The sequence below is a fragment of the Fusarium keratoplasticum genome, chromosome 1 (genome assembly GCF_025433545.1).
Source record: "Fusarium keratoplasticum isolate Fu6.1 chromosome 1, whole genome shotgun sequence".
Classification (NCBI taxonomy): domain Eukaryota; kingdom Fungi; phylum Ascomycota; class Sordariomycetes; order Hypocreales; family Nectriaceae; genus Fusarium; species Fusarium keratoplasticum.
The window spans coordinates 2,273,131-2,290,332 of record NC_070529.1 but is presented as its reverse complement, the minus strand read 5'-3'; the positions used below and the strand labels follow the sequence as shown (position 1 = coordinate 2,290,332).

At 53.9% G+C, this 17,202-nt stretch overlaps 6 protein-coding genes across 6 annotated transcripts; 3 read left to right on the top strand and 3 right to left on the bottom strand.

Annotated features, from left to right (window-relative positions):
* Nucleotides 1-1,364: 1,364 nt before the first annotated feature.
* On the top strand, nt 1,365-5,509 carry NCS57_00067300 (TRP-N domain-containing protein; the record flags this gene model as incomplete). Its single annotated transcript, XM_053050756.1, has 2 exons — nt 1,365-2,503; nt 2,596-5,509. The coding sequence occupies exons 1-2, from the start codon at nt 1,779-1,781 to the stop codon at nt 5,507-5,509; spliced, it is 3,639 nt and encodes a 1,212-aa protein (XP_052919271.1). The 5' UTR covers nt 1,365-1,778.
* Nucleotides 5,510-6,500: 991 nt separating this feature from the next.
* Nucleotides 6,501-8,660, bottom strand: NCS57_00067200 (Exonuclease domain-containing protein; the record flags this gene model as incomplete). Its single annotated transcript, XM_053050755.1, has 1 exon — nt 6,501-8,660. One exon carries the CDS (start codon nt 8,658-8,660, stop codon nt 6,501-6,503), a length of 2,160 nt encoding a protein of 719 aa, XP_052919270.1.
* A 364-nt stretch (nt 8,661-9,024) lies between these two features.
* NCS57_00067100 (MYND-type zinc finger protein samB) lies at nt 9,025-10,722 on the bottom strand (the record flags this gene model as incomplete). Its single annotated transcript, XM_053050754.1, has 3 exons — nt 9,025-9,920; nt 9,971-10,160; nt 10,216-10,722. The coding sequence occupies 3 exons, from the start codon at nt 10,720-10,722 to the stop codon at nt 9,025-9,027; spliced, it is 1,593 nt and encodes a 530-aa protein (XP_052919269.1).
* A 265-nt stretch (nt 10,723-10,987) lies between these two features.
* On the bottom strand, nt 10,988-12,223 carry NCS57_00067000 (Nucleotide exchange factor SIL1; the record flags this gene model as incomplete). Its single annotated transcript, XM_053050753.1, has 1 exon — nt 10,988-12,223. The coding sequence occupies one exon, from the start codon at nt 12,221-12,223 to the stop codon at nt 10,988-10,990; it is 1,236 nt and encodes a 411-aa protein (XP_052919268.1).
* A 2,045-nt stretch (nt 12,224-14,268) lies between these two features.
* NCS57_00066900 (Glutaredoxin domain-containing protein) lies at nt 14,269-15,179 on the top strand (the record flags this gene model as incomplete). Its single annotated transcript, XM_053050752.1, has 2 exons — nt 14,269-14,806; nt 14,860-15,179. 2 exons carry the CDS (start codon nt 14,269-14,271, stop codon nt 15,177-15,179), a joined length of 858 nt encoding a protein of 285 aa, XP_052919267.1.
* A 1,004-nt stretch (nt 15,180-16,183) lies between these two features.
* Nucleotides 16,184-16,504, top strand: NCS57_00066800 (uncharacterized protein; the record flags this gene model as incomplete). Its single annotated transcript, XM_053050751.1, has 1 exon — nt 16,184-16,504. The coding sequence occupies one exon, from the start codon at nt 16,184-16,186 to the stop codon at nt 16,502-16,504; it is 321 nt and encodes a 106-aa protein (XP_052919266.1).
* Nucleotides 16,505-17,202: the final 698 nt, after the last annotated feature.

Genomic DNA, 17,202 nt, shown 5'->3' with positions numbered 1-17,202 from the left:
TTGACATGCTCGAGTAGATTAAGGAAGAACGATTGACAGACGATTGATGGACGAAAGTCATCTTTATGAACATCAACGAAAACGAAACGTCGCCATCACGTCTTTCTTCCTCAGTTACAGACCGGCCGTTTCCCGTTTGAGCAAGAGACGACGACAGTTTTCGGAGCTTCGCTCGCGCCAGCACAAATCCAAGCCGCACGCCATGACGTACAGGCCCGTCGCGGTCTAGCGCTCGGACTTGTGTGCTGTGGGAAACGTTCCAGGATCCCATCCTTTTACGAGAGATGCAGAACGATGTACCCGGTACTTCCTTTGGCGCTAAAAAGCTGGACGGGGAGGCTCAGGGCAACTCTTACATCTGACAGACGAAAAAAAAAAAAGTGCTGAGAGTTTCATCGTATGCGGGATGCTCGGGGGAGGATTTTGTGCATGTAGGCAATTACGGGAGGGACCCTTTATTTATTCAAATTAGATACACACAACATTTGTTCTGTTCTCGGGAAGCAGGATCAAGGAGGGAATGCAGCTGTTGGATTTGTTTGAATCAGGGTGACCTGAGATAAAGATAGGACATCCAATCTTTAGCGTCAAACCCAGCCACAACGCCCCAAACTAGGTAGGACGGTGAGGTACCGATAGCTCAAAGATCCAGTCCCTTTTTTTTTCTTTCTTTCCACCAAAAAAAATCTTGTCCCTGGAATTTCATGCAAACGGGGGATAAAATGTCATAGGGAATTATAAACACAGGACCTTGGAAACTCGTAATGAACGACCGAGCTCACATAATCCGCAGATCACATCACAGGGGGATCGTCCACCATGGCCGTTCGCAGTACGAGATGGAACCCCCTACCTAAGGTACGCTTACTGTTACTGGGTTCCATCCACTGCCGTCCAGTCCGGGGGGAGGGAACGCCCACAGGTCTCACAGGGCCGCCTGCGGCTTAATTATAGCGTGTCCTAGCAGCTCCCGTACCTCAGCTCAGCATGGAGTGCGGGCGGGTTTCGTGAAGCAACCTAGGTAGGTAGTCCCCGGCTGCATCCGGCTCCATCCCACCCACCGCTCTGGAGCCCCATTTCCCCCGTGCTGACACTGGGAATTCCTCTGACACGGCCAAAGGTACTGGGTACATCCACCCATCGTCAACCACCTCTCACACCCCCCCATCCCTCGTCGTCTCTCGCCCCCCCAAAAATCCATGGATCCTTTCAATCCCCATCACGGTCTGCGGATCAAGGCACACTCGCAGAACTGACACACAACGCACGCAACGCAACGCACACACCCGCACAGCACAGCGCAGCGAAGCACAGCACACGCACTCTGCTGCGGTTGGTCCAGCTCGGTCGCTTCCTACCTATCTTTTGTTGGACACTTTTTTTTCTCCCTCGCACTCTCTTCTCTCACTCGCTCGCTTCCCGTATTGTCGGCCGTTCAGTCCATTCGACACCCAACTCCATCACCTACTACTCTACTACGAAACATCTTCCCACGCCATCCAGACCTCACCGTTCACCCGTCGAGAGATTCCGTCGTTCGCTTCGCTGCAATCATATCCATCTCCCCCCGCGCGCTCTCCTCGGTCTCAAACTATCGCCGGGTCAGGTTCCCTTCTCGACACCAAGATGACCGTCGTCTGAGCCACCCCGATCCCCCGATCCCGCCTGCTCGTGTTCCAGCTTCACGCCCCTTGCCTGGGCTTCCTCTTCTCACCTTTGGCAGCCCAATCCTCTCTACTAATCTCAGCACCGCACCTGGGACAAACCTCGAAAGAGCTATGCCGTCTGGTCTGGCCCTTCAACGCCTATCCGACTGCTCGCAGGATTCCCGCCCTCGCGCCCACGATCGCGGCCTCAGCCAGGACCTGCCCCGGAAGCGACATGTAGCACCGTTATCGAAGCGTCCACTTTCTGGCTTTGCGCCCACCACACTCGCTACCATGGGCTCTCCTAGCTCTTCGACTCCTTCACATCAGCCCTCTTCTCCCACGATCATGTCACGGATCTATCCTCGACCAAGGGCATGGCCCCCTCGACTTGGCACGATATCACGGCTTACCACCAACCTAATAATCGCAATCCTCTTTGTTCTTCACATATCCTCCGCCCACGCCGTCAGGGTTTCCGTCAGCAACTGCCTCGATGACTCCTACCGCTTCCACGACCCAGTCTTGATGCAGTGGGTTCCTTTGTACGCCGAGGCTTTCTTCGACCTCAAGAACGACAGCCACAGGCTCCAGCTCACCGTTTGGGGGAATGTCACGGGAGCCCGAACCACAGGAGAACTCCCCCCAGCTGATGATCCCTACTGGAAAGATCCTAACAAGACGAATGGCAAAATTGTTCAGCTTCCGGAACAGGGTTTTGACACGGCTACCACGTTGATCCGCAAGGTGGAATTCCTCTCGTATCGGCCATTCTATGACAATACGGATTTCTGTGACAAGGGCTTGGTCAATGGCTCTTGTCCGCTCCCTCCTGTTTTCGGGGAGGTCCAGTACAGGTAGGTTATTCGTCCGTTGATTTAGCTCATCCAGGTCAACGATTGACCTGGGGACTTGGTATGGACTATTGGCTGACCACTGGTAACTACAGCGATGCCCGCGGCAAGCTCCCCTCAGTGAACCTTTCCCACGATATGAGCGCCTCCTATGCGTTTGCGTCTCTCGCCTCGACACTGCTCGTTATTGATGGTGACCGGAAGGCCACTCACATTGGATGCGCCACCGTTACGCTAACTCCAGACCTGGGTGGTCTTTCTTGGCTTCTCAAGTTTTTGCCTCTAGTCATTTTGCTCTTCACTGGATTCGCAATCTGCTTTGCGGCAATCTTTAGCCCATGGGGCTCATCTGACGTCTTTCACTGGACCTCTAATTATGGCCGCGATGCCGACTTGCTTCGACTGGTCACACCGGGTTTTGGCGATTGTCTTCAGTACATCCAGTTTGTTGCTCTGACCGGTGGCCTCACCCTCGATTACCCCGGCTTCTACCAGCCCATTGTCAGTCAGATGGCGTGGTCGACCCTCATGTTCAACCAGAGCTTCGTTGCAGATGCACCATCATGGCAGAGTGTCGTTGACGGCATCTACGTCACTAACGGGACCTACGGACTGCAGAGGCTGGGGCAATTGGTCGGCATGTCGGAGGGTAAAGACGCTTGGGCTGGCATGATGGTCTGGCTCTTTGTCTGCATCGGAAGCGTAACGGTTTTGATCCAGGCCGGCTTTCTCGCCCAGTGGCTATATCGAAAGATCAACAACACCCCTGAGGAAGATCTCCGGTCAAAGAATGTCCCCTTTTCCGTCGGCAACGTCGTCCGCATCGTCTTCAACTACTTCCTGTTCCCTATTGTCGCCCTATCGTGCTTCCAGCTTGTCATTGCGAGCGGCTCTCCGGTCTACACCATCGCTTTGGCTGTCGTCACCCTCGTTCTTCTCATCATATTTGCATCTTATCTCTTTTGGCTTGTTATCAAGACACGGCCAAAGTCTGTTCTGTACGATGACCTACCGACCGTCCTTCTCTATGGCCCGCTCTACAACACATACTCTGACGAGGCCGCTGCGTTTGCTCTCATTCCCGTCTTTATGACTTTCCTGCGGGGCATTGCTGTGGGTGCGGTACAGCCTAGCGGTATTGCACAGGTGGTCATTCTCGCCATTTGCGAAGTCATCCATGTCCTCTCGATCCACGCCTTCCGCCCGTTCCAGCGTGCGACATCGATGAACGCGTACCACACTTTCTTCTGCTCGCTCCGACTTTTCTCCATCTTACTCATGGTGGCATTTGTGCCCACGCTGGGTGTGGCCGAGGGAGAGAAGGGATGGATTGGCTATGTTATCCTTGCCATCCACGGTGTGGCCCTGATCTTTGGCTTCTTCCTCAACGCTCTGCAAACCATTATCGAGGTCGTGGCTCGCATGCTCGGCGCTGGTGGAGACGATGTGAGAGGACTGACCCGTGGTGGACTCTCCAAGATCTTTGGTATGCGACAACTGTCCCGACGGGTCACACACCGTAATACTGGTCCCTCAAGAGCAAGCCAATTGTCGACAGCGGCCATGTTGGACGCCGACGATGGTGGAAAGTCGGGATACGTGATGCCGAGCGGAAGACTTCGAAGCGAATCTGGTGCAAGCTTGGGTGGAATGATGGGTATCCCTCGACATCGGAGCAGCTCGGCACTCGATAGCATCGACGTCTACTCTGCTATGCCGCAAAACGTTGACAGTGGCAGCTCGTACATGCCAAACACGCCTGGAGAGACCAGCACATTTTCCTTTTTGCCTTCGCCCGGCGTGGTCCGTCATCATCCCTCACAGTCAATGGACGCAGCCGACCCCTATTATCGACCCCCCCGTCGTCGCCAGACTATGAATGAGTCAATCCACTCGGATAAGCCGAACGATTCCCTAACAGCAGAAACCAAGCCACCTGGCCCAGGTGGTACTCTAGGCGATCCCGCAGATATGGCTGCGGAGATCTCTCGGGGTGCAACTCCAGCTGTGCCTCCTGCTGCCGGATATTCTCAGCTCAGCTTCCCGCCGAACCGCCCGGATTACGCGACCCGTGAGGTGGACTTTTACTACGGCGTCCGCGGACCGGCCCTGAACTCGGATGGCCCGGGCCGGAAGCTCGGAACCGGACCCGCTGACCCAACGGGACCCGTGGCCACTGCCTCAGGATGGTTCCGGGGCCTGTTTGGCGGCAAGACGAAGGAGAAGGGCAAGGGCTTCGAGGTTGTGAGAAGTTCACGAATGCCGCCGGCGATGATGGCCAGGAACGGTGGTGAATCACCACCAGAGGGCATCCCTGTGGCCATGGGGGTGCTGCGGAACGGACCTATTGACTCGGACGACGACGACGACGAACCCCAGCCAAGACGCTCCCCTGGCAGACATCAGGAGGGTGACCTGCTAGATGACAACGGTGATCCTCAAGATTCAGAGCCAGAGAGCCCCGTCCTGGAACGACCTCGACGGACTTTCAGCAGCGACGGCGACGGATTCCCAAGGGAGCCGAGCAAGGTGCTGTCTAAGAAACCACAGCACATTGCACTTCGTGAGGCTGCTGAACAGGACGCCCCGGAGATTCCTCGAAAGAGTTCCAAGAGAGCATCTGGCCACTTTGGAGGAAGTGACCACAGCCGGGCACCGTCTCTCAACATCGACATGCCTGGCTCGACACTGTCCTTTGATTCTCAGTTGCGGGATCTCGACGCAGTAAGCCATACTTCGAGCCATCACCGGGCAACGCTGTCTGCATCGTCAAGACTACCGTTCGAGCGCACCAACTCTCAGAAGCGACTCTCGTCCAACTCGTCGATAGAGTTCCCGGGCGAATTCTCTCAGATTGATCTCCACGGAGGGCGGGATGAGCGACCAGCCAGCTTTGGAGTGGTATCACAGCACGGTGTCAGCCGAGTTGACCCGTTACACCGTGATGTTGATCTCCTCGGCAGCTCGGCAGAGCTGGTTGATGAAGCCCCACGAAGACCTCGGACCTGATGCTCCTTCTTACATGGCCACGGCCCTTTTACTTAAACACGACCCTCGCTACATACACTACCACAAGACCTCACAAGACTCCCTTTACGGGACTACACCTTAATATTTCTTTATGATTCGGAGGAGGTCAACTACAATGTAATCCATCCATGTTATAGAACAAGGTGCACAAGCACAAGCACCTTGGACTCGCGCACACACGCGCCGACTCGGTCGTCTCCAAGCGAGACGACGGCACAGAATCTCGGGAGGGACCCGGGCCATGAAAGTATAGCGAACAAGCAGGCGTTTTATCGGTTCAACATCTGTCGATTGATTCCATCACTTGTCTATTTTTTTTTATTAGTCTTCCCCTTTTCCTTTGTCTCATTTGGGAAGTGTCATTTTTGAGAATGTCCATACTAGCGTTGGCGTAACAAAAAACCTGGGCCATTAGGGATAACGGGGCGGATGGGAAACAAACGCACAAATGGAGGGCGAGGCGGAAGGGGTAAAGGAAGGTTGTAGCACGCACATGGATGCTTTTGTTTGGCAGGACGGTACGGATACCGGAAAGAGAAATTGGTGGGGGGTGTGGCATATATATTGATGTTGTTGCTGTGGTGTTTTCTCGTTCCTGCGAGAGCTTGTTCATGTCCCCATCTTCGAGAGTGAGCAGAGATGGGAGGGAAAATAAGCGGCTCACGTTTGGTTGAATTCTCATGAGAAGTAGTAATGATATGCCTTGTAATCTGTCAAGGTAGAGCTGCTTTCATCCTTTTTCGTTCGTCTCTATTGGGGGGGCTTTTTGTACCGAGACAAATATCAAGTGTATGTATGTCAAGACAAGACAAGACTAGGGAAGTGGCTCTCTTGGACCGCCACCACACATACCCCCTTTCCTATCTATACCAGGTGGCCGCTTTGTTTCATTACGCGTATGTAGCCTCTACATAATAGACCGTCCATTTTAGAATACATGTCCAGACATTGAAATCAATCAATCATTCATTCACTTGACGCTCACAAAGCCGATGCCGGCCCGGGCCTTGCGAGCTGCCGCCTTGAGGGCCTGCTCCTCGGTGTCGGTCCACTTGACGCTCAGCTCGTCCCACTTCTTGCCGGGCGTGTTGTACTCCTTGCGCCACTGCGACTGTATCTTCTGCAGGCGGGACATCTCTCGCGGGTCACCCGAGCCGCTATACAGCATGAAGGCGGTACAAGGGGGGAGGGCCTCGTAGATGCGCCCGAGACGCTCCGTGAGGCGGCCGAGGGCTTGCTCCAGCTGGGACTTGGACTTGGACGATGATGCATCGTCGCTTCCATCTTGTGGTGGACCACCATCACTGCTGGGGTTGTCGATGCGGTTGCGGTTCCACCAGCCTTGGAGGGCCTCGAGCTCACGCATCCTGGCCCATACGAAGTCGACGCCTCCACCGCGGATCTCCAGTCCGTCTTCGTCTCCCTTGACGGCGCGGATGACGTTGTTGGTCACATCCTCGTCGTTCCTGCAGCCGAGTTGATGTGTCGCACCGCCTCCGGCGCTCTTGGACGGGTCGCCCCAGTCTACAGCAGCACTCGTCTTGCCAACCTCTAACCCTCCGGCCTCTCCCCCTTGAGCCTTGTACGCGGTACCTGCTCGCGCCAGCCTGCGGAAGAGGTTCTCGCCTTGGGCGTCCGATGTGCCCCAGGCCTTGCCCTTTTCGCACTTTTGCTTGACTAGATCGAGACAGGTCTTGGCGTCCTCGATGCTGTCGTGGCCGTTGGCGCCGCCCTTTTGAATCTCCTTGGACAGGTATTTTTGCGCAAGCCACTTGAGGGATGACTTGAGAGGAGGTCCGCGAGGGTGCGGGAAGATGATGGAGGTGTCGACGATGAAAGGGTGAGAAATCTGGAGGGCCTTGGTGTCAGACTCCAAGGAATGGCCGACCAAGATTGTACGAGGGTGTAGAATCTCCAGGAGCTTCTCCTGAATATCGCGCAGGGTAGTTGTTACAGGTGCGAGCATCTCTTCTGTGATGCCAGAGAACTGGGTAACGTAGTCAATAATGGGCTTATCGGGCTTGACCAGCTCATCAAGCACCACGTCGCCGGTCCAGTTGACTATGCTGATGCGCGTCAGGGAGAACTCATTCTCGCCAGTCATGCACATCTCGCAGTCGAGAGCCAAGACTTCTCGGCCCGCCGTGATGCTGCCCTGCTGGACCTCGTCCTCAGGGACTTCCCCATCCTCCAGCTTGTCCACCTTGGTCACCACCCAACCTTCGGGGGCAACAAACTCATCCCTGGCGACGCCCTCTGGTAGCAAAGCTGGATGAACTAGATAGCCGTTATCACTCAGCTCATCAGCGGTGCAGAGGAACTCTGTGATGCGGGTCCTCTGGTTTTTCCAGCCTTGGGGTTCTGATGCTGGCTTGACGCCCTTCTTGTTGATCTTGTCCTTGGGAATTGGTGTTGTCAGAAACGCTGCCATTGGCGAGTGCATCTTCCCATGCTTGTCGTCACCTGGCGTCTTGACGGGCCACAGATGGGTAAACATGTCTGCAAATGGCTGCAGCACCTCTGGTAAACGCTCCTTCTTTAGTACCCTAGGATAATAGTCGTCGGGTGATGTGCCAATGGAAACCTCTCCTCTTGCGACGTCGTTGTACGTCGCGAAGTCCACCGTATCCTTGAACATGGCCTCCTCAAGGCCGGGTATCATAATGGCAACGATCTTGCGAAAGGCAGGACGATGGGTGATGCCGATCCACTGGGGGCCAGGACCGTCGGCAAAAATGTATGTTACCAGGTCTCTCAGCTGCGAGATGTTGATCTTGGACTGGAGTCGGGCGTTGGGCGAAAACGCAATGGTGGGATAGTTCTTGCCAGGCTTGGGGATCTTCTTGAGCTTCTTGTTTGCTCGCGAAACAACCTGCCACCCTCCATCCTCGTCGTCGGCATCATGGGGCGTCGCGCGCTTGAGGCTCCCGTCGCTCTGGGTCGGAGTGTCCTTCTCGACAACCGGCGCTACATCTCCGGCATCATTGGGCTTCTCCAACTGCTGGGTCGCATCGTGAGACTCGGCGGAGGATGCCTGTTGACCGGGCTCGAGGTCGGGTTCGGCTCCTAGGGCGGCGGTAAGGGTTTTGTCGATGGGCCGGTTGGACTTTCTCCTCGTTTTCTTACCCATGCTGGATTTAGGCGAGCGCGAAAAGTGCGCGCCGCTTTGATTGGAATCGTGAAGAAGATGCTGTCAGAGGGAGGAAAGCTACGAAGCTTGGAGTGTAGCTGAGATTTCCATGCGAACCAGGGTACGTACTTTTTGCGACTCGATTTTTAGAAGAGGGAAGGTGGGCCAGGGAAGCTCTACGATAAGATAAGCGGATGCAAGATCGACCAATCACGTGGGGCCTTTGTCGTGATAGTTCGCGACCTACTTTACGCGTTTCGACAATCAACGCGACATCAAATTCAATTGTTGTGAACGAGCAATGAATAGGAGGCCTTCAGGAAATGCTGCTAGGCCCTGACCTTCTCTTCTATTCTATTCAAGCTCATCGACCAAAGTCCATCTTGAGCATTTCCAACCCAAGGTCTGATAGAGCATCAACTTGCTTCAACACAGCATACTTGAAGAATGCCTGCGCCTGGTCGTGTTCTGGATCCTCTTCCCACAGGCTGATTAAGGACTGTTCTTGACCTCTGCCTGGCAACTGCTTGATCTCGTCCAGCATCTGCTTTGCCGAGATGGAGAGCTCCCACTCTTGGACATACTCTGCTGGGATCGACTTGAGGACCATGATGAGAAGCATCTGACACAACGATACTTGATCGATGTCCTGGAGGGTCTGCAGTGCTCGCTGATTAAGGCCCCCTCTTGCTGCAACAGTCGGTGAGTTGCCCAGGGAGGCTGTGTCGGCTGCCGTGTTGGCGAGAAGCTTTGCGACGAGGAAGAGACCCTTTATACGGACCGGGTGAAACGGCGCCACGTGTCGATATGGGTCGCAAGCCGTAGCGATATGGCATGCTGTTGCCAAGGCATACACAAAGTTTCCCTCTTCTGCGTAGAGAATCGATATCTCGGTCAAGAGCTGCGGTAGGGGTGATACCGCCCACATGTTTTCAGAAATCAGCCCTTGGCATTCCTGATACCAGGATTGCAAAACTGCACGGCGCTCCTCTAACGAGCCAGACGTTTCCTTTGAATCGATGAGGTCGACTAGCTTCTCGCTGTATTCTCTCCCTAGAGAAGCCTTTTCTCCGTCTACGCCTGCTGGATGCTCACGCAGCTTTGAGAGATCCGAGACGAGGCCCTGACGGTTCATGTCGACGACGGGAGAATGGGCGCACACTTGGTAGTTGATCAGGTCTTGCCTGCAGCGAGGGCATCCGCAGGTGAAAAAGTAGGGAGCGAGCGCTTCCTTTCGTTTGGATAGGGGGTAGTTGTAGTCTGAGAACCCGTTAATCGACGCTTTGGATGCTAGTAAGATGGAAACAGACCTGTATAAGAGATCTCAATCTCCTCGTCAGCCTTGACCGGCCTCTCTACCCTGAGGATGGCTCTCCTGCCGACAAACTGCACTGTGGCATTTGGAATGCACGAGTGGTTTGCCATGGCAAGCCTTGGTTCTAGAAAGATGCCGACTTGGCCAAGATCCGCGTCGTATCTATGAAACGCATTGGTTTGAACCTGCCTCGCTTTGTTAGCGTATACACCCACAATCTCGGAGCGCTACATTTCATACCTTGCATAGAAGACTCAGGGCTTTTTTGACAGCCTCTTGGGTGGTCCCCAGGCCAGCAAACGCACTTGCGCCCATGGCCATCATCTCCATGTCCGCCCACTTGTCACTTCCTCTCCAGCACAAGTCATTTCCCTCCAGATCCTCAAGCGCAGCGCCAACTTCTGCCTTGACTAGCGCCTGAACAACAGCCCTCACGGGCGTCGGGAGACCTGGCCGGCCCTGTGCAGCAACCTTTTGTAGTACCTTGCACTCCTTGGAGTGGATGGCCTTCCAGGCCGCTGACTGGCACGAGGCGTCGCAGTAGGCGACAGCATGGCATCGCGAGCAGCTTCGGGGCTCACCCGGTTTGAAGCAGTGACTGCAGACAGTACCTGCGTGGGAGAGTGAGGGGATGAGGATGGTGGGCGTGAATGTGAGGATCGTGTCGCCTGGGGTAAATGATCTGCTGGCGATGAGGCAGCGGCCTTTGAGATGGCGCTTGACCTGGAAGGGTGGCGAGTCTTGCATTTTGTCTCTTGAGGTTGTTTATGAGATAGCAGTAATCACATGTGGGATGAAAGATGGCCTTGTTAAGAATGGTGTTGTGAGTGTAAAGTGAAGAATTCAAATCGTGAAATTCTTTACGCACTGGGCAATCAATTGGCCGCCTCAACACCAAAAATGGGTATCATGACTTGCTCAAAACAATCGCGACGGAACAAAATTACAAGTCTTTGAGCACGCATTTTTTTTTTTTTTAAATTCATTTGTTCATCTTTACTCAGACGACGCTCTATAGTTCAACTCGAGGAGGAATCTTTCCACTCTTTCGCAACGCAGCAAGCCGGTCATTCAAATCCCGACTCCAATGGCTACTATCCCGCTTATTCGCCTTCATGATCCTCGCCACATGGTAATCCCAGCACCCCTCCTCGGTCTGCGTCTCGCGCACCCGGCACTCGGCGTCGGTGGCCCGGGCCGTACGAGGCCACTGGCCCAGCTTGGCGCCCATGTCCTCGTCGAGGAACGTGTCGAGGACCAGCTGGCCGACCTTGCGGTGCGCCGGGGCCCACTCCTTGATGTCCACGGTGAGAAGCTCGAGGAGCCTCCGCATACCATCGTTGGCGAGAAAGTCTTCCCGGATCAGGTCGCTCTTGAGGAGGCCGTTGATGGCTCCGACTCTGGCTTTGACCTTGGACGCCAGGATCTTGTTGTTGGTTGGGGATGGGACGTCGTTGGGGATAAAGGTTGAGTAAAAGCCTTCTCTCAAGGGCTTGTTGGTCTTGGGGCAGATCGTCTCCATGAGGCGTGACCATTCCTTGGTAACCTCCTTCAATGCGGCGGCGTTGTTTTGCAGTGCGCTCCCGAGGATGGCGGCTGCTTGCTGGTCTCGAGGAGCGACGTCCGGTGTAAATGGAACATCACGATCAACCATGATGCAAAACAGCGACTTTAGAACGGCCGGCTCCTCAGTGACCTTGAGGCCGTAGTAGATGTCGTGAGAAAGCTCCTCCATTCCCGCGAGGGCATCATCAAATTCCTTGCCGCCGTCGGTGACACCGCTCCTCAACAGCTTCATGGCTTCAAAGAAAGGCTTGCCCTCGTAGTCGCTCTCTGGCTCCTTAATCTTCCCGACGGCATCATACGCTGGGGCGCCCTTGGGGATCTGGGGGGTCTCTGGTTGCTCTGGGTCAACGACAAGAACGGCCTGGTCAACAGGTAGACCTTCCAGTGCCGGATCGCTCTCATCAGGTACATTGATCTTGGCTTCCTTCTTGCCAGTCGACATGTTCAAACGGACATGGAGTCCATGGGGAAGTTCCTGATCATCGTGGACGATCTGGAATTCATCTGTGGGTTGGAACACTCGCGGGTAACAGTCCTGGGGGTTATCAGTGTGGCAGATGAGGTCGACATCTGCCGAGGGAGATGGTTTTGAAGCGGCTGTTGGTGCGGCGAGGATGCAAGTGAGGATGCCGAATATCAGGGCGAGAGCAAGCGGGAGAGATTTTACCCTGAAGGGTGCCATATTGACGATGTAGATGTCTGAGCACCCGAATCTCTAGGGAACGGGATGGGTGAAGGTGTTGAAGCGTGTCCAATGAGTGAGACCAGGGGGTGAAATAGTGGTAAACCCTTCAGTTGGAGGAGAAGGAGAGGTTGGAGGGTGAAAAACGGGCGTATTTGGCTTTGATGAAATCGGCCCGTCGTTGAAGATGCAGAATTAAAGGATGGAGATGGGTATCTACTAGAGAAAATATATTTTAAATAATAAAAAGAAGTTGATGATTATGAGTCAATCGCTTTGAAGAGGACACTTATTTTCATCCATAAATCGAAGTCGCTAGAATTGTACTGGTGGATTTGCTGATTTGCAACTTGGCAACTTCAAAGTGCCACCGTGGAGGTCGCATAGAGCACTTTGGCAACTTTTGATTGGCTCCACAGTCGGCTATGCTGAGTAAGGACAGCTGCCTTGTAAGTCATCTTCAGAGGGAGAAGAAGTTCAATAATTTCTCGCGAAGGGAAGATTTACAAGGCTCGATTCGAATTATGACTCTATACATCTACTATCGTGTGATAGAGAGCCTAGGGTAGTGCTAGACTGCGATTATTGGAAATGTTTCACAACAACCAGCCTTCCCTTTGAATGAGGGTCGCCCGACGTTGAGGACGTTTTCAACGACCAGGCATACGGGTGACATCAGGATGAGACATTGCCAAACGTCGATAGTTTGACTTTACATACCATCCTCCCGGGAACAGGGCGCTCTCAGGCCACCTGATCTGCCTTGTTTGCTGGTGCATTGGCCGCAGGGGCTGGTTCGGGTAAAGATGGTGCCTCTGTCGAAAGCAGAGGGAGAGACATGATGTCTTGGCGCGGCTCAGAACCCTTCGAATTCCTCCGCTGGAGGGTCACGAGCGACATCCCAAAGGCTGATTGCAGAATGCAAGGAGTGACTATGGGCTTAATGCGAACGACCTATCTGTCGTCATGTCCTGATGCAGGAAAGGAAGCGGCTGGAGGCTGAAGGCATATAAAGCAACATGTCCCATTTCAGCTTCGGAGTCACCGACAAGCACAGAAGCGGCATCAATTCAAACAAGCCACTACAATCCTCAATCTACTCTCGAGCAATATCCCAGACAAGATGCTTTCTCTCAGACTCTCCATCTTCCTCACCTTTTTCTTCTGGGCCCTCGGCCTTCAGGCTGCACCAGCCATGCACAACCACAACCACCGGAGCCTACATGCTCGACACACGCATGTTCACCAACACTTGAGATCTCGTTCTTCTCACGGGGCGCCTCATGTCTTGTTTGAGCCTGCTCAAGCGCCTAGTGAGAGTGCTCGGGCAAAGGACTCGAACATGCCCGATGTCGATGACATTGAAAGAGTGCGAGCTCGCTTTGTGGAAGAGAGTGTGACATTGTAAGAAATACCTAATTAGTAAGTGATCTATTCCCAGAATAGGCAAGGCTATTATTAACCGGGAAGTAGGAACTGTTGGAGGAGCAAAATGGTTGACGGACTGAAGAACTGGTCGGGTCAGTGGAGGTTAATCGGGCTGATATTTGGGCGCAACTGGAGCATTTACTTTGTCAATACCCTTTCTATCGATATCTATCTAATTACAACATACAAATTTCTTTATGTTAATCATTCAGTGTCTCTCTAGAGCTTCAAGCTAGGTTGCACAGTTCATGTCACTGTGCGCACAGTCTAAATCAACGACGCGCCATGATTGGCCCAAGGCCCCAATTAAACCCGTCGGGTTGGACACGGTCTGGGGGAGCTATGATCACGTCTCCCTTTCTGGCCTGTCTCTCGTATCCCTCTCTCTCCCTCCCTCTCCCTCACGTCCACGTCGCCTTCTTCTACCAGACTCTGATGAACTAGCCGACTTACTCCTTGTCGCGCTGCCAACCTTCCCTTCGCTCTCTCCCAACGCTCCTTGACGCCTCGAATGTCGAATTGATCCTGCACGGCCTCACGCGACGCCCCGAAAACCACCCACCAAAGCTCCCTAGCGCATCCACCCTGGTCTCGCCATCGCCCTCCCACTTCCCATCATGCCTTCTCCACGCCGAGTGCGCCTGCTGATCCTGGCGACCCTGGGAACCTTCATCTTTATTCTCTTCTACACCTCTGGCTTCGACTCGCACCGCGATGCCGAGGCATACGGCAACCAGGAGTTTATCAAGAAGACGCAGCATGCAATGGGCGGGGACTCGCCGCCTGGGCAGGCCGTGGTGGACTCTCAAACGGGGCAAAAGGCTGGGCACATACCCGCTGATAAGGATGGGGATGGCGATGTTGACGAGGACGACAAGGAGATGGCCGTCCAGATGCAGGAGCGCCTAAAGGCAGCCGAGCTGGAGGCCAAGGACAAGGCCAACGAGAAGGGTGGACTGCGACCCGACCCCCCGCGCAACGTTGTCGGTGTTGGAAGCTCAGCAGAGGGTCAGGACAAGGACAAGGTCGCCAAGCCTGCCAGCGGAGGCAAAGATGTTGGGGCTTCCAAGGAGAAGCAGCCCCAGGCCGAGACCAAGACTAAGGAGCAGCTTGAGGCGCGAGATGAGCTCGACTCTATCCTCAAGAAGTCGCCTGGTAAGTGGATATTGGTTACGACAACAGCTTGGACTTGACTAACTGCCACCTAGTAATCATCTTTTCCAAGTCTTACTGCCCCTACTCGAAGAGAGCCAAGGGCCTTTTGCTCGAGAAATACGCCATCACACCTGAGCCGTACGTGGTTGAGCTTGACGAGCACCCTCAGGGTCAAGCTCTGCAAGACCAACTGCTCGAGACTACAGGACGAAGGACCGTTCCCAACATCATGGTCAACGGGGTGAGCCTCGGAGGCGCCGATGACATTGTCGAGATGGACAATGCGAACAAGCTGGTGGCCAAGATTGTTGACCTCGGAAATAAGCGGGTAGAGGTTTCTGAACGGTTCGTCAAGGGCGGAGCAGCACACTAAGGTAATCAGCATTTCTCGTTTGTCTTGTTTCACGGCCTGTGTAATCTTATTGGGCACCCGCACGACGATATACCGTGGGTTCGAATTGGATTGGGCTTGGAGGTATGGCTGGGAGTTTTGGCGTCTGGGTCTATCACTGCTATATTATAGGGCGAATCATGGTGCTGGGCTGGGGATCTTGATGATAGCCGGTCCTCGAGTTGGCGCTGGAAAGCGTTGGCCAAGATGATGTATTTTATAGCCCAACTAATGAACAAGTTTATGTATCCTTGAGAGCAAGTTGCTGATCGTCGTTTTGTACCACGGCATTGGTAGCGCCGGTGGGCGAAACGTGAATAGGCTTAAATCCTTAGCTTAGCAGGTCCACTTGGAAGTCTTTGCGAATCATATTCGGTTATCCTGGCTACTCCCTATCTGGGCAGTAATTGGGTACAGCAGTTGGGTTCCTTTCCAGTTCGGTTGGGGAGGGTTGCATCGAGTGCGGCTGGTTATCAATTGCTTCACTGGTGCATGGGTGCATTATCAGTTAGAGCCAGGGACAGTGTCAACAACACACAGCGTGTACTGGCGTTGGCAATCGCCAAGATGGAGGCGTCCCTGAACAACATGCGATACCCGTCTTGGCCTCTTGGCCTGTGGAAGCCGTCAAGATGTATACACACAAAGAGTGATAAAGGTGAATATCAGGTCATTTCACGCAGGGCTGAAGATGTGGTGGGATTGCGCTATGAGCACCTCAGCCAGCGCGGGGTACTAACTTGGTCAAAACTCTCTAGACCCTTGCTCTCTAAAGTGCAGGAGGGAGGTACAGTAGGTAGGTACCTCTACCTCCTTCCCAAGAGGACGGGCATACAAAAAGGGCGGCGCCACCTTCCCACCCCCCGTGTTTCCCTCGACAACGACATTGATTAATATCACGCACTCAAGATTTGAATCTCCATCATCAACATCGCAAGTGACCCTCGATCATTGTTCATTGCACAAGTCATCGCCCACAAGAAACCATGGATCATCGTCCCTCCACAAGCTCCGACGCCGCCTCCACCCTCTCGGGCTCGACCGTCTTCTCCACCTCCAAGGACGCACAGCCGACACCGCCAGCAAAGGTCGAAGCCATCACCGAGACCTTGGCCAAGAATGAGCTGCCAAATGACCCCGCCCAGAAGCAGCGACGGGGCGTGCGACAGCGCGTCCGCGATGTGGTGGCAGACCTCGGCCGCCCGCCCACCGCGAGGAGCGACGCCAGGGAGGGGAGGCCCACGCCGAACCACGTCGACGTCGGGCCTGCGCCTCGCACGGCTTTGATGGGCTCGACGACTGTTTGAATTGCTTTGGGAGTCAAGGGTGAAAATGGGAAGAGAGAAAGAGAGATACCTGTGTTTTGGATGGCGTTGTTTCTGTTTTGTGTGCTGGAATTGGAATATGTTTGTCGGCTATCTGCTGGGTTATCTGGGAGGAAACTGCAAGCGAAAGGACGGATCAACATTTATGGAAGCCAACAAGTCGAACGTCTAATGATACCTTCTTTTACTTATTATTCATCTCTGGTTACATGCCTACGAAAATGCGCATGCTATACGACGTGGTGGCAAATGCCGCGGCTCATTTCGCCAGTTTCAACCCTTCGATCAAGAAAGCAAAATTACATCAGCATCAGCCTCATCTGGAACCACTCGGCGTCCTTTGACATAATCAGTGGCTCCCAGATCCAACTACAGCTTCCAAAACATGTGCAGGACCCGACCGACTTGAACCAACATGTCTCCCCTCCGCCCCATTAAAAACGTCAAGGTTCAGTTGCCTCTTTCGGCTTTGCAGGAGTTCCACGGAGTTTTGTCATGACAAATCCTGGCCCCTCACGTCACCTCGCGACATATACACGAACGCTCGTTATAGTAGATTCATAGTTGATCGCACTGATGAGTCGAGAGTATTTAAGGGAATGACTTTTCCTAGTAGACGTTGTAATGATAATACAGAGCCAGTCTTCAAGGTTAACTGCCTTACACACATCATACAAAAA